This window comes from Rutilus rutilus (assembly GCF_951802725.1).
Source record: "Rutilus rutilus genome assembly, chromosome: 13".
Classification (NCBI taxonomy): Eukaryota; Metazoa; Chordata; class Actinopteri; order Cypriniformes; family Leuciscidae; genus Rutilus; species Rutilus rutilus.
Window position 1 is genome coordinate 23,140,342 of NC_140218.1, and position 16,191 is coordinate 23,156,532.

Consider the following 16,191-nt stretch of genomic DNA (forward strand, 5'->3'; position numbering starts at 1 on the left):
AATCCCCCTCCTGACCCATTCCAGTTATCCAACAGTGCTTGTTTGGTCATGTAAAATGGTCACATTTTTCTCTAGTTCTGGTCTCCTGGTGTGGTTCACAAACCATGAGCCCCCAGAGTCTGATGGAATTCATCTTGGCTTCTGGTGAAGGTGCTGTTGAACCTTCTCTGATCCCTTTATTCTCAGACCAAACACACTGGGCATGCGATTCAGCAACAGGGCAATAATACGAAAATGTATGAACCCATAAAAAAGTGCCATTATGGTTCATGCTGGAAGGGGAAGTTTAAACATCACCAAATTCTTCCAGAGTCAGCTCAAATGGAACATCCTGTAGATCATGCAAACTTTGTGACTCTGAAGAATCTTATTACAAGAGCACTGAAGGGGAAAAAAAATGAGTGAAATATTAGAAGCAAACCCATAGTCAGGATAATATAATAGGGTAGACTATGATGAGTAACTATTGCAGTCTGATTCACTGTAATGCCAGTGAAATTAAGAGAGAAATAACAAAATGACAGAATGAATTTCTTATTACATGGGAACTTGTTGGTGCTTGTTTAAGGTATTAGAGGCGGACCTAACAATCAACGCAAGCCAGGGCAAGGCTTACAAAGACATCCTGAAGGCCAAAAATCAATCACAGACAATACAATTAAAATGATCCACAGTTATTTTCTTTCATGCAGCATATTTTTTGGCCTTTAGGGCCTTGGGAGATGATCTACTTCTGACATCTCAAAATCCTTTGGCGGTTCGTTTTATCATGGTCAAAGTCAGAGTAAAGACCTTGAGACTCAGTAGAATAGGCTATTGTGCCATCTTATTCATCACCCCCCAGCGACCCTCCCTCATTGACAGAACAGCGTGCAGGGCTTTGTGGTTCCCACGAAAATATGCAAATGTTAAATGTTTCAGGAGGTCTTTTTGGGGTGCATTTGGAATGGGGGTAGGGATGACGAGTCTGCTTAGTCCTGTATAATTAGGCTGATTTAGAGTCATGACCACCAAAAGATGATCAGAAGCATTTCTTAGGGTTCGGTCACATTGGATGCATTCTTGCGTTTATAAATAGCTGAATGAAGTGCATAAATGGAAATTAAAGCAACATTTCTACACTTTTAAAACATAAAAATTATTATTATTATTATTATTATTATTATTATTATTATTATTATTATTATGCGCAGACTGAACCAAAGGCTTATCCAAAATAAATAGACTGAGTGCACAAAACTATTAATCTACATGGATTAATACTATGGATTATTATTATTATTATTATTATTATTATTATTATTATTATTATTATTATTATTATTATTATTATTATTATTATTAAAGACTTGAATTTTCAAAAAAATTGTCGTCAAAAGGGGGTTAACGCATTAGAAAATGCTTGTGGGCTGTAGTGGTGATTAATTTTGAACAAAAAAAAAAGAAAATTCTCTTTTCTTTTTTCTGTAAACTAGTTAACCACACTAATAGACTAGTTGATTTATGCATGACCAATTGACCATCCTGAACTAGATGTGGGAGGGGGTTGGAGGGGGATACAGGCCTGGTGACGCACTGCACACATTGGCAAACATATGAAACATGACAGGAATCTGTGTTGCTGCAGCATTCCCACCACACACTGCAGGAAACATACACACACCATGATCACACTCATTCCTTTTAAGGACATTTGTGCTCACAGCTCTCCATCAAATTCCCAAAACATGAATCTCATGTCTGAGAGAGAATGCTGGCAGTGAGTAAGAGAAGATAAATCAAAGGAGACTGAGAAAGAGATAGATGATGGAAAGAAGAGAGGGACGGTCAAAGACAAAATATACAAAGGACAGAGATAGTCTGTGCCCAAAACCCAAGGAAGCTGCATTCCTGTCCAATCACTCGATGACTAAACAAGCTGTTTTCTGCATGAAGGCATTATGACGTCATGTCTGATGACCTAAAACAAATCCAAGTGAAATTTGGACAAAGCAAATCGGCAAAGTGTCCATAAAGCTTATTTCTCAGGAGACAAGACGAGTCAGAACACATTTTTAAATTAATTAAGGTACGTTTTTACAACCGGGTCCCTTTAGTAATGAATTAACATTAACTAACAATGAGCAATATTTTTGTTATAGTCTTTATTGATCTTTAAAAAAAAAAACTATTTAAACTATTCATTCTTAGTTCAAGTTAACAACAAATGCAAGTATTTAATGTAAGCAAATGGAACCTTATTGTAAAGTGTTACCAATGTATTTAAGCCGCTAAATAAAAATTCCACTAAGAGTCAAAGGATTGTGGGATAAAGGCAACGGTACGCTGACGATCAGATGAAGGGGTCTTGGTAGAAAGGATGTTACACAAACACTATAATCGGATGTGCTTTGTTACCTTCCTACATTCATATAATGCCTGCCAAACCTTCGGACACAACCACAAACTTAGTCAGAAAGGGAGTGGGACAGGGCTGGTGAGTTGTGGCCTTCCTGTTTGATCCATGTTGGAGTGCTGAATCATCGGACATCAGAGCAGAAATTCATTCCCATGACTCACCCTCTGTCTGGACCTGCCAAATAACCTCAGCCGCTCTGACATCAGCCCTCATCCTTGACCCAACATCATAGGACAACATACATACTGCAGATGTCTGAAAACGGGAGGAGCGTTCATTCATACTGAGATATACTGCATTTCATAGGAAAATGTAGGAAAACATATTTCAGTTCGATAATTAGCCTTTCATTCACAAAGTTGAGGTCATTTTCCAGCAGTGGGGGTTTCATGTTTGCACACAGCTGTAGAGGAGGATTGAGGAAATTGCACACATTCCAAAAAGGTCTTATCATGGTCAGGACGTCTATACACAAACGCAATCAGAGACAGAAAATTCAACAAATGACTACCCCCTCATTGGGGTCCAGTGTTGTTTGGACTTCAACGTTCCGCAGAAGAAATAAGTCAAACAAGTTTGGAACGACATGATTGAATAATTGTTTTTTGAACGAACCCTCTCTTTAATGGAAGTTTAAGTCACAATGTAATGGAAGTGGCAAAAAAAAATTAAATAAAAAACTCCAGATGGTGACATGTCCGAGTGAAACAAACTACTGAAAAGAAAGGAAAACCAATTATCCATTGGTTAATTGGATTGAAGCAGATCTGAATGAGAGCTTGCAGTCGATCGTAAGAAATACAATAAATGATTGGAGCAGAAAAGTATACGTCAGCAGAGATAAGTCTGATCATGTTTCACCAGAAGATCAAGTTACAACATATTTTGAAAATATTAAGGTCAAAAATATTAAAAAAAGAAAAAATAAACTGATGAATCGTTCACAAGATTAATAAAATGCATTTAGAAGTTAGAACACAGATAGGGTGAATTTCCACTTCAGGACAACTTTAATCAAATGTGTTAATCTAGCTTTTAGTAAACTACGGCGCCGTGGTTGCCCTAAAATATAACATTCTGTGTGATTCAACGTTTTTCACTTTAATGCCAGTACAAAATTTCTCCACATGGGACGCCCGCAATGACACTAGCTATAGTCAGCATGTTTCTTTATCTAATATCTGCAGTTTGAAGAACCTTAAAAAGCATGAAAACAACTGTTGTGCTGAAGGTGATGAGAACCATGTGGCACAGAAATGGCGAATTCGGATCGTCCCAGCTTTGGTTTTCAAAATAGAGCACATCCACTACATGATTTTAGGAGCAAGAACTCTGCGAGAAAACTTCCTTTTCTTCTACTTTCTATGACTTCCAAATGTCCCTCCCTCCTTCTCACTCTCTCTCTGGAAATGTTCCCCTTGGTTTTTTAGCCTTAAAAGGGCAGAAGCAAACTTGATCCTGGCAGGCCACCCATTCCCTTGCACAGGGGTTTCTGATTACAGCAGGGAAAGGGAGGGAGTAGGAGGAGGCAGGGAAAGAAAGAGAAAGAGCGAGGGAGGGAAAACAGACTAGAACAGAAAACTGCTGCGGTAGTACTTTTGTAAAACCCCATATTGACAGAGCGGGATTGTCATTTGGCTTGGATGTTTAGTGTCTGGATGGAACCCAGTTCCATCAACTTCACCTCAAACAAGAGCCCAGGAGAGTATGTGTCCATATTAAACATACGATTTGCATTACATCAAAGCCCATGGAGAGCGTTTAGTGCCACAATCCATATATCACACAGGCATACAAGGCAAGTCTACATTTTAACAAGATCGCAAAAGATCTGGCCACGTTCAGTTATATTTCCGTTCATCAGTAGTTCTGCCAGTGTGACTGTGCACATAAATCTCTGCCTTTAAATAAGGGTGGAGTGAGACGAATGCCTTGGGACAATCTGATAAGTGCCACTTGTGCTGGATTATTTTCCTAAAGATGAATCACCCGCTACCATCTCCATTAGAAAATCCTTACAAGGAGTTTTACATCAGCAACCAAAAAATGTTGGTGATGAATTCTTCTATGGGTTGCCAGATAAAGGAAATGCCATGCAATTATACCTATTAGGAAACCCCCAACCAACACTACTCCACCCTTCCTTGATACCACTTGGACTTCTCTTATTTGCGGTCCATTCCCCTTTGACACACCTCCCTTCTCCCAAACTGAATACATCATATCCTCCATCTAAAAATATTGCAAAAAGCTTCCCATTTCTCTGTATTAGCTTAACAACTCCAGCCAAATTCAATTTCGTATCTCTAAAAGGAGTGAACTGCAGCAATCTCAGCTCAACAGAGGAAGAGGTTATCCCCCTTTCATCAGTTTCCTAGCCACAGTCTATACTCATCTTGATTCACAGTCTTCCTGGTTGAGTCCCCATTTATCTGGTCTACCTACCTATTTGTCTGTCTCGGTTTGTTGTCACGAGGCTTTTCAGAGTATGCGTGTGGCAGATGTCTTCATGTGGTTTTCCATGCAGCTGTTTTGTCTAGCAGGGTGACAATGCCCTTAAAAAACCTTTAAAGGATTTTACAGTAAAGTGGAGCTTCAACATCTGAGTCACAGAGTCATTCTAGTGCAAAATCACCTTATTTCTTTGTTTATGCAGAAATTCGGAGATTCAAATTTGACCAATTAAAAGAGCACAGAAGACAAACATAACGGCAAAACCACATTGAGGTCGGGTTGCAAGACTTGCCATAGGGTGCTTTCCAGTGTGGTGAAGGGTGTGAGGGTACACAATCACACACACACACACACTTGTACACATGCCACTTATTCATTGGTATATGCATAAGAACACCCTATTTATTTTAGTTTATGCCAACTTTACAGATATTTAAAGCAACTGCAGTCACATGGAAGTCCTGTTCAGGAGCACTAGAGCATAGCAGTTTAGGCTCTAGAAATAAAGATTAACAAATGTATGCTTCCATAGTGTGATTTCAAGTTCAATGCCTAGTGAAGGACTACCCATAATCCTGACAGAAACCATTGAACCACCAAAGCAGACATAACTATGGAAACCATGCCAAAAGAGCTCAGCAGCAAACTCCCATTCCCATGAAGCATTGCACATGATGTAACTGGGTCAGACTTCCTACTAGATACTTGTGTATATTTGAAAATTTTACATTAAACTTCAAATATATTATATTTTAATACTTAATAGCGTGATAAGATTTAGTTGTTTTTGATTTGACTGTATAATAATCAATGTTGTGATTCATCTCAAAACTGGTTGGTTCAGTTCATGTCTTGGAGCTTTATTTTCTTTTTTTAATCCCCATGGATAAAATAGGAAAAATACTTCTGCAATCAAGGCAGTTGTAAAAGTGTCCCACTGCTGTGCTCCATGCCACAGTACTGACTCTCAAATGAACAGGAAATCCTGGCATTACCAATAAAGCACAGGAACATCAGGAGGACCTCTAGCCATGGACCTGTTAAATAATTACATCTCCATTTAAAGCAGCACTCAGTAGCTTCGGGATTTCTACGCTGTATTCTCGCTTTTTGCTCGCAGGTTTCTCTCTAGAGCTCCCCCCACAGCTTCGGAATAGATATTTGACAACACTGTTGTAAAAACTCGTTGGCGATTCTCAGACACCAGAGGCTAGTAGATCAACGACATCAAAGCAGATGGGACATTCTTTAAAACGTCTTCTTCATTCGGGTTCGAACAGCGTGAGGGAGCGCAATAATGACAGCATTTTAGCAGATTTCTTTTGGCCGTAAAGCAGTTGTTTACATCGCGAGACCTGATATCACGCGATACTTCCTGACGCGGCGGCCCGGCCCCCCAAAGTTGCAAGTGCGTATTTTCCGCTCACGGGCATCAGGGGGGTGCGAAACGACCACCATTCAACCCGAAATAAGTATTATAACCATTCCAATGACTCCGAAGCTGTTCAGTTAAGGTAAAAAGTTACTTAGTTCACCTTTAACTATAACTCTTTTTAGTAGGGATGCACAATATATCGAAATTATCAAAATATCGCAAATGTATATCGCGATATGCAGATCGCAACGGCTTGCAATAACTGGGGTCATGAACAAAAGACAAAGAGAAAATCACTCACTGCTCTTGGCTAAATAACTTTTGTAGCTTTAATAAGAATCAGTATATACATTTAAGAATAAGTGAAAACTAAGCCATGTTTTATTACTACATTTGATTCAGTTTCTGTTGTAAACCCTGTGGTTTACACTAATGTAAAAATAACACTTCTGCTACAGTAAAACACTGCTGTTCACTTTCAGAAGTTGTAGGGATGTTTTCTTGTCACAAAAATAATGTGAAACACGCATGTAGGTTAGATAATAGATAATTTAAGTTCACTTTACACACTTTAAGCATTATCGTATCGCATATCGCATTATTTAATGAGTTATCGCATATCTCATTTTTCTTCAATATCATGCAGCCCTACTTTTTAGAATGAAGTACTTTAAGAAAATGTTTTATTTTTGAAAAAGCTTCGAACTTGTGTACAAAAAAAAAAGCTAAAGGTATCCAACATGCATTTTATAGTAAAAACATGTAACATTCAAATGTGATAGAAAAACTGGGCAGTAAACTAACAGTATCAACTCAAGAAGTTTAAATGGTCAGAGCAAAACCAATACACTGGAATCTTGTGCTCCACCTAAATTTAGGCACACTGCATTCTGGAGGCTCTGAATTGTTACACAACTGGCCATTAAAGTTTAATGAATTTATTCTATCCTGCACCTATAGGCATACACTTACTGCCTATTGCATAACAGAATACAGTCTTAACATGCAACTCACTTTGACAACCATAATGAAGACAATTATTCTGACCAAATTCACTATTCTGACTCCATACAGAATTATTGCATGTAAAAGCACCTCAACTAAGGCAAAATATTAATGAACTTATTTGCTGAATAGCATCAAATATTCTGAAGTTTCATAAATGATTAAGGAAGCTGTGTTGATCAAGATCAAGCTTGATCAAGATCACACTTAAGTACTAACACGTCAGATGAAGAAACCGACTGGAGCGTATATAGGCACCACACTTGAAAGCTCTTTTATGAGCTCCACCCAGATGAAGACAGAGATACAGGGCTCTCATGCTCTTCCCCACCTTGGAAGGCAACGCTCTATTTGTATAGACAAGTAAAAAAAAAGGGGCCTGTCATGACGGGAACACACATACCACTTTTACATACAAGCACAAGCATATGTTGCATGTTCACACATTTTAATATTCTTATTGAAAAGCAAGAACATTACATTAGTAATATAAACTGTTCCAGTAACTAAAAACTCACAGCAATGATTAGAAAAATAAATTGTCCTACCAATGTCCTACCAAGGATGCAAATAACTCGTATGCATGGCAAAAAATGCTTCATTCACTGGCAGTGAGATGTCATCGTAAAAATACAGACAATCACACCACATCTGTGAGTAAGCAATTTAGAGTCCAGCAAAACTTTGTTTGCTCATTTTAACAGTAAGGGATGAAGGTGTTTCTAAACACAAATATTGAGCAATTGCTGAATAATCCTTGATTGCAACATCTGAGAGGATGTTTATTCACACCCTCTGGGCGCCATTGGGAAACCATCCCATTAAGAGCAAAATCCTACAGCCACTGGGCTGTGGCACGGATGATGAAATGAGCTTCCTAACGAGAACAAACTTCATTAAAACACTTAAGACAGGACAATCTATCTGGACAGAAAATCTTGGAATTCAAAAGCCAGCTTATCTTGGAAATAAAAGGCAAAAAAGTTTAGGATTTTTAATAACTGAAAACAAAGAATGTTATGATGTAAACGAAGAAAAACTAAAGATACTGAACTATTTCTAGGACATTAATCAAAGATAAATTTGTGAATGATCATGGGACTCTTTGTACAGATGGTCAGAGGTAGTGTTTGCTTTCATTAAAGCTTAAGATGCTCTTTGGATATCTCGAATCATGCAGAACTACATACGTTTGTGCAAAACCTGATGAAAACCTGATAAAGCAAAAAGGGAGCAATTAAAAAGACACTCAAATTATGCTACACTTAAAAAAAATGTAAGCCCTTTAAGACTTTAAGAATTTCAACTGCATAGTAAAATTCCATCAAATTGAATAGAATAATCCTTACATATTCATATTATGAATAAAGAACTTATTTTAGAAAAAAACTAGAACTTAAAACGTTTGGTATAAATCTTAATGGAACAATGGAATGGACCATTTCAGTTTACTTTATGCAATTCGTATTTATACATTTAAACCATATAAATAGTATAAACTGAAATCGTCCATTCCCTTGTTCCATTAAGATATAGGCTATACAAAAATGTTAAGATCTAGTTGTTGTTGTTGTTGTGGCGGAATTTTACTCTACAATTGAAATTAAAATCTTAAAAATCACTCCAAAAACGAATATATCACGAATCGCCGCTAGTGTCTAAAATGAGCTATAAACGGGAGGGCGTGTCACTGTGTTAGTCATCAATCACAACCGGCATTGAATGAGGGAACCGTGTCTGGACATTTCTACACAGGCAATGTTGTGTAACTCGATGTTCCAATCCATCCGTTAAAACGTTGACACCCAAAATAACCATCTTAAACTCTGATAAAGACAAATTTGCTCCTTATGAGAGGAAGGCGTGTCCTCGCGGATCGATAGGCTATTTTATGCGACTGGCCTGATGAATGAACTGATGAATGACATGTTCACTGATAGCCACGTGAGAAGTATAATAACAATGGAGTCCGACAAATAAAATGTCAAAAATATCTAAACTACATTGAGAGGAAAACCTCCGAGGAAGTGAACATTCCAATTGAGAGGAACGGTTCAGTTCTCCACCTCCTCGCCCTAATGCATCAACATTTAACAGAAAAATAAAAGTCTGGGTGGGTGCACTAGTTGAGCTTTGACTCATTCAGAACTCAAACTACAGTTAAACTGCCCTAAAACTATCCGCCATCTACTGCTGCTTTACGACATTCTGGGCTGGACTTGCAACAGTTGAATGGAGCGACTGTGGTTCCTCAGAATCCTCACTTCTTTGTCAGACTCTAAACTGCAAATGCGACTAAAGCAATATCTTATTTTCACAACCGTCCGCGTGAGCGACAAGTTACAAAAAGTCAACAAAACACGTGCAACTTGTGAAGCAATGATACAACTTTGCACAAAACAATCTGTGGCCACAAAGGCCTTCATTGCCATCATTCTTTCCCGTTATTTTTGTGGCCTGCCTAAAATTTCATGCCCTGTTTGTTTGCCATGCAGAAGTCGGATCATAGTTGGATGCAACAAACATAGGAACAAACCCCAAAAAACACATGGTATTATATTTTTGCAACTATATTTAAGAAAAAGAGTAATGTTCAAAAGCGACCAAAAAAAGAAATGAAAAGCAAACATACCTATGGACACCAGCTTGATGTTTTCCCTGTCCAGGAACTCCAGAGCCACGGAAACGTTCTCCAGCTGCATCTGTCTGAACGTGGGGCGCTGGTTGTACTTGCGGAACATCTTCTTCTGGCTGAGCACCTCCAGAAGCGCGATCAGCCGGAGCCCATCGCTCAGGTCCGTCTGCAGGTTCGCTATGCGCTTATTGACACATTTCAGATGCTCGTTGCACCAACGCGTGAATGTATTTTGCTGGATCTTCTTCCATGGCGCGTCCTCGGCGAGATCTTTCTCTGTAGCGGGCATGTCTGCGTCCTTGTCCGGGGAGAGAGAAGCGTTGGATTGGGGAGCGGCGGCGCTCGACTGGTGGGGGCGTGTGTGTTGACTCATTTTTATCGACTCGGGTCTCCTGCACTAATTCGCTGTCTCGCTTTTTGGGTGGAGTCTTGAGAAATTGTACAATTTGTATGCTCTTCTTTCCAAAGTTATGTGACTATAAGAAAAACAAAATATTTGTATAAAATTAGACTAAAATAGCCTACACATGTGATATGGGCATTTAATGGCATTTTTCATTCTCATCAATGCATTGCTTTTAAGTAGCCACCGGTACGTGGATTCTTTCTACAAAACTTTAGTTTTTAAGAAGTTGCTGAATGAATATGTGTCATTGTTTAATGCATTTAGTCTATATGTAGGCTAAGTAAGGTAACCGGTCTGAAAACAACGCACTTTCATGCAGCATTCACAGGATATTACGCAATGAGAGTAGCCTATATCTAGAATGTGATTGTGTGTACACCACCCTAATGTTGTGCTTGCTCTTCACGAACTGACAACGAAAAATTACAACATTGGCCGAAATCAGTATTGGAAATATATATTTTTAAAAGTCAAATCGTCAAAGAAACACACATTTGCTATGGTTACCTCCAGACCTCAGACATGTGAAAGCAATTTCAATAAAATAAAAAATAAAAATAAACATTTTGATTTACTGAACATTTAAAAGCCAATGTTAATCTAGTTTATATGTTAAACTTAATATGGACATTCATTTCACTTTATGCATTTGTCAACACACATATATCTAGGCTACAGATTAAATATAAGCAAATGTTTTACTATGCCATGTGTTGACGTATAAGCTACCACTAATTATCAAATTATGAACTGCTGTTGGACAAGGTGTCTGAATAACTTAAGTGAAAATTCACAACAGATGAGTAAGAAAGTTGAAAATATGTCTGAAGAGGTGTTTGAATACCAAGGTGTGCATATAAAAATATTGGCAGGATTTCCAACCTCCTTGTACCCGTTTTGTGGGGGAAAGTCACAAAATAGAACAATTTAGAGCTGCATTAATCCAGCATTTGACTAAATAAGGCAAATGGGCCAAAACAGTGGGTGAGGACGCAGTCCAAAAAGAATGTTTTCCCTTAGAGCTTTTTTCAGCATTTGTCTCTCCAGGAGAATCTGTGGAATGCCCTTCATGTAATGAGCCACCGATGCCCCCCTGACCCCCTCTCCAATTCCCCGCCCCCATCATAAAACATCTACATAACCATATACTCTTGTTCACAATATGTTATACTCTTGTTCTTGTTCTCTGTCTCCTTCAGATTTATCCTCAGGGAAAGCCTGATATCGTTAACAGAACATAAGATAAGGAGAAGGCTAGCCTTCAGGTTTTTCATTACTGTCTCACAACATAACCTAAAATCAATAAGGTTACATTGCGTCAGACTCAAGATCATGAACTGCATTCATAACTATTTATTACTCCTTGTAATGTATAACCATACATCTAATTTTATAAGTCAACAAAATCACCAATGTTTTGTATTGTTATCAAATCCCATGTGATATTATAATGTCCACAATACAGTCAAACTGTAAATAGGCCAGTTGCTCAGAAACAAAAGAAGAACAAACAAGTCAGGCATTCAGAACACACCAGTACTGCTGAGCCCAGTAGTTTGGCACCACCTGCAGGATATATGTAGTATGACAGGCTGGTTTTATGATTTTCCACACAGCACTTTTATGGTAAAAAAATAAACAAAATAACAATTTTTTGATTTCCAAACATATATGTTTTTTGTAAATGATGACATAATTTTTGGATGAACTATCCCTTTATCCCTTTAAGTGAACTTGTCTGAAGGAAAACCTAATGATAATCATTGCTGAGTAATTTCACATTTCAACAATCATATCATCAAACCATGATCTCAACGTAGTGAGTTAAAACCAAAATAAATTTAATCATCTGACTTTAGTATAATTTCAGAGCATATCAGGTTCATTTGAGGACAGATGTTTGTCAGAGTAGTGAAGAGAGGAGGGCACGTGATGCCATGATTCAGCCATGCTGAAAAGTGTGGTTAACCCATGTGTTGCTGTCAACCACAAAGGCTGATGTGCATCTACATATGCATGAGTGAAAAACACAGATTACACCTCGAGGAGAACGATGGCATTCGGGTATTTTTGTTAAGGTGTTTAATTCTTGTATCAACAGGATGTGGCTTTGCTATTGCTGTTGTGCTCATACAAACCAAATAGAAAACATGAGAAGCTAATCTGTGTTTTATATCATTCTTAAATCCAAATAATCATAACATTGCAAGAGACTGGGGCTAGTTGTCACACTTTGTACAAAAAAAAAAAAAAAAAAAAAAAAAATCAGTTCATTAGTCACCAAGAAATCGAAATTGACAATTCATATTTTTTCATGACATATAGCAGTGTTTATTATAAATTATTTATCCATGCATACAATTATTTATTTATTTTAATTAATATGCCCTCATAATATTGAATCAAAATATTAATATAATATATCCCCTCCCTCTTGCAGTGATATATCTACTCTTCTCTGATGATGTGTTCACTGGCGTGAGGGCGGGACAACCTGTCACTCACATGACATCACAGCGATAGCAAACCACAACCATCCAATCAATTCCCGATAGACAAAATCAACATTCAAGAAGCTTACATGTCACAATAGGGAAGAAAGAATATCACAACTTTTCAACTTTAAACACAGGTTGACCAAACTGAGGCAAGCTGTCACAATGATAAATTTGTATATTAAAATAACTGTCTGCATCAGATAGCCTATATATATACAAAAACACCCCTGTCATGACAAACACTTCAACTTTTCAATTAAAATCTATTTTCATTATGACTTGTCTGAGTGTATGCCAGTGTGGTCACTTGTTTAACCAACAGCTTTAGGGGGAAAATAATGTAATTATAGTTATGTCATTGTTCTTGACAATGACTCTTAAACAATGTGTTTGAAACCAACATAAAACGACTACTAGAGAAAACACACATTTGTGTAACTGGACTTTTGACTAAAAAAAATATAGTTAGCCTACTGTTACATAGATCTTGTGACAACTAACATCGTTCTCCCCTATATAGAAAGAAAAATCTGTGTTTTTACTGAAAAACCTCATTTTGAATCTTACTGTCTCACGATTGTCATCCAGGTGAGGTCGGGATGTTTCCTGCAAGATTCTCCTCGAGCATGGGGGGGCGCGCGCAACTCACATCAAAGGATGAAGGGCGCGCGGATCTTTCCATATTTTCCCTTATTTGGTGAGGAGGCCTTAATTAGATTACGAGTGATGCGCCAAAACCTCTGCAGAGCATCGGGTTTATACACTTTTCGTAAATGAGGACATAATAAGAAGTATTAATATGAATTAAATATTAATGTTTGGATTTGCATGTACAGACAAAGCCTTTTTACGTAGGTTAAATAATGTAGGCTATTTAATATTCGTTAAAGCTTTTTTTTTTTTTCGTTTTATTCTGTCTCCTTAGCGATATCATATAGATAAACCCTCACACCTCGTTAAGCATGCAGGGCACTAATAAGTAGGCAATATGATATTCAGTCATTCAGTAGCCTACCATTACGGACACTACGTTGCACGCACCCATCCCGCTACACGAAACATGTATGCAAAACACGAGACTTTTTTTGTGGTAAAAAGTCTGCGTCATTGTTTTTCTACGAATTTAACCCTGAGCGAATTTAGTTTTGACGCAAAACTAGAATAAAAGTAAGCTTCCCATAACATTAGGTTCAACAGCACAAAACATGCCTCGCAGCCCTGAATAGAGGTTTTATAACTTACGTTTTGCTGGTTGTCTTGCAGTAATTCTTGTTGCTGTATGCTATCCCTTCAGATTTTGCGGGTGAACTTCACTGTAGCACAGTGCAGAAAACTCACTGTACGACCCTCCCGGACCGGACGAGTGTCCCTGGAGGAAAAGCTTGTTCGCTGAACTCGAGAAAAAACACTAGTGACACCCTTTAGTCTTTTCTGACTCCTTCTGTCCTCCCTGCTGTTAATGCGAGAACCTTAATTGGTAAAGTATCAAAGAGGGGGGGTTCTCTTGTGTTCGCGCGAGCGCGTCTCGAGCTGACGTGATACCGGCGGCCGCGCCTTCAGATTGTAAAGGTATGATGTCACCCTGTTCAGACTCAGAGCGCCTGTATCTGCTCCATCTGCCTGAACACTGTTGCTGCTGCTCGACAAAGAGCTTCGGCTGGCTGTTTAACACCAATAGTTGTTGCAAGTCCAGAGGTAAAATCATTGTCTAGTGAACAAAATGATCTTACTGACTAGAACACTCTCTGACATAAAGAAACACACAAAAAAATGTTTTCTCTCAAGTCACACTGGATTACATCCAACCTTCATACTGCACAGCATAAATGTGTCATGAGGGTCTGTTTCCTGGTGAGATCATTCATCCTCTACTGTTTGTGTGTGTGTGTGCGCGCACTTTGGAGAGCCAAACTTTGAAAAAAATGGCCTTACAAATTTAAGCATGTCGAAAACCAACTTGTGAGGACATTTCCTCATTATTTGAGACTTATTAATCAGCCCATTTTCTTTTAAATAGTAATTTTAGGTTTGGGAGTCAGGTTAGGGTCATCACCACTAACTATGAGATGTGCTTACTAGTGAAACCAATTGTGTGTGAGACTAGAAGATTAATTTCAAAACATATTCATATTATTTCACATACTTTTGGGACCAATTGCTCATACAATGAGTCGAGACTACAGTATAAGTGTTTCACTTTGTAATAATTAAAGAGACAGAGTTTGCTGTTTAATACATTACATTTATTTCAGCTGGATCTTATAATGGCCCAGTATGGGCTTGTCTATGAGACTCTATTATCCTCTTGGTACCAATAAAACCTGGTGTAGACAGCTTGTCTCCCTTGGGTAACTGTCTTTGACTGCAAACAATCCCAGTACTTCATTCCTTAGAGGGAAAGAGAGGGGACCAGCTGTAACCGCCTAATTTCTCAGAGAACCTTGGGGCGGGATGACATCATATTGCCCCCAATACAACTTTAACTATATCCAGCAGTCTGAAACCAGGTATCATTTGCGCCATATGGGATTTGACACTGGCATTACTTATTAGGGCTGGGTCTCTTTTGTCTGTTTTTTTCTTGCCCACATTCCCTAAAGTTTGATCAAGTCAATAAAGACTTAATAAAGATAAAGACCTTCTGGCAGCAATCTGACTCTTGAAAGAAAAGCAGAAAGAATGATATCAGTGGAGAGTAAATTAAAATAGCTATATGCAAAAGACAAGGTGTCAACAAGGCCAGGAATCTAAGAGGGAACAGTCCAAAATTTAGCATGTGCTTAAGCCTAACAAAACGTCCCAGATAAAACTGGCATAACCAAGATATGCGTGAAGACCTGTTTCTGTACGTTTCATTTGCTAATGTACACACAATGTTGGTGCTTTCTGTTTGAAGTTTGAAGATATTATTTGGTAAGTTTGTCTCCTAAATCTGTATTCAATTAGATATAACAAATCACACAAATATATAAATATCACAAATGCACTACAAAATATGTTCACAATGCACACGAGGTGGTTTGACAGACTGTGAAGACCAGGAAAAATGCTGTCATTGCTATAAATGTCTAAAAGTCTAAATATGGGCTAATAAAATATTATGCTCAGTTTTATGGATAGTAAATACAGAATTAGTACAGTAATAGGCGGGAGGAGGAGCAAAGAAAAAGGAATAAAAGAGAAATGACATGTAGGGAGAGACAATTATATGAAGCGCTTACATTTTCCCATTGTAATCCCAAGAATTCTGTCTACATTCCTTTTTTGTTTTATTGGTTTAAAAAAGGGTACAAGACATGAAAAGATTTTGCAATCAGCTTTTTTATTCATATAGCGAGATTTGCACCCTAAGACATCCCAAAGTCCCTAAGACATCACTTTTGCTTGTTAGATAGAAGCCAGAGCAACATTTTGAACAGT

At 38.1% G+C, this 16,191-nt stretch overlaps 1 protein-coding gene across 4 annotated transcripts in view; it reads right to left on the reverse strand.

The window, feature by feature from the left end:
• Positions 1 to 14,250, reverse strand: part of flna (filamin A, alpha (actin binding protein 280)) — a 40,242-nt gene extending 25,992 nt beyond the window's left edge. For 3 of the 4 annotated variants that reach the window (XM_084427448.1, XM_084427446.1, XM_084427447.1), the window contains exons 1-2: positions 14,014 to 14,229; positions 9,865 to 10,343 (exon numbers count right to left, since the gene is read on the reverse strand). In XM_084427448.1, the coding sequence (XP_084283574.1) occupies positions 9,865 to 10,240 (376 nt within the window). In that variant the 5' untranslated portion in view covers positions 10,241 to 10,343; positions 14,014 to 14,229. Of the gene's footprint in view, positions 1 to 9,864; positions 10,344 to 14,013 lie in introns of all 4 variants that reach the window. The other variant, XM_084427445.1, reaches the window with a different exon arrangement.
• Between the last annotated feature and the right edge of the window lie 1,941 nt (positions 14,251 to 16,191).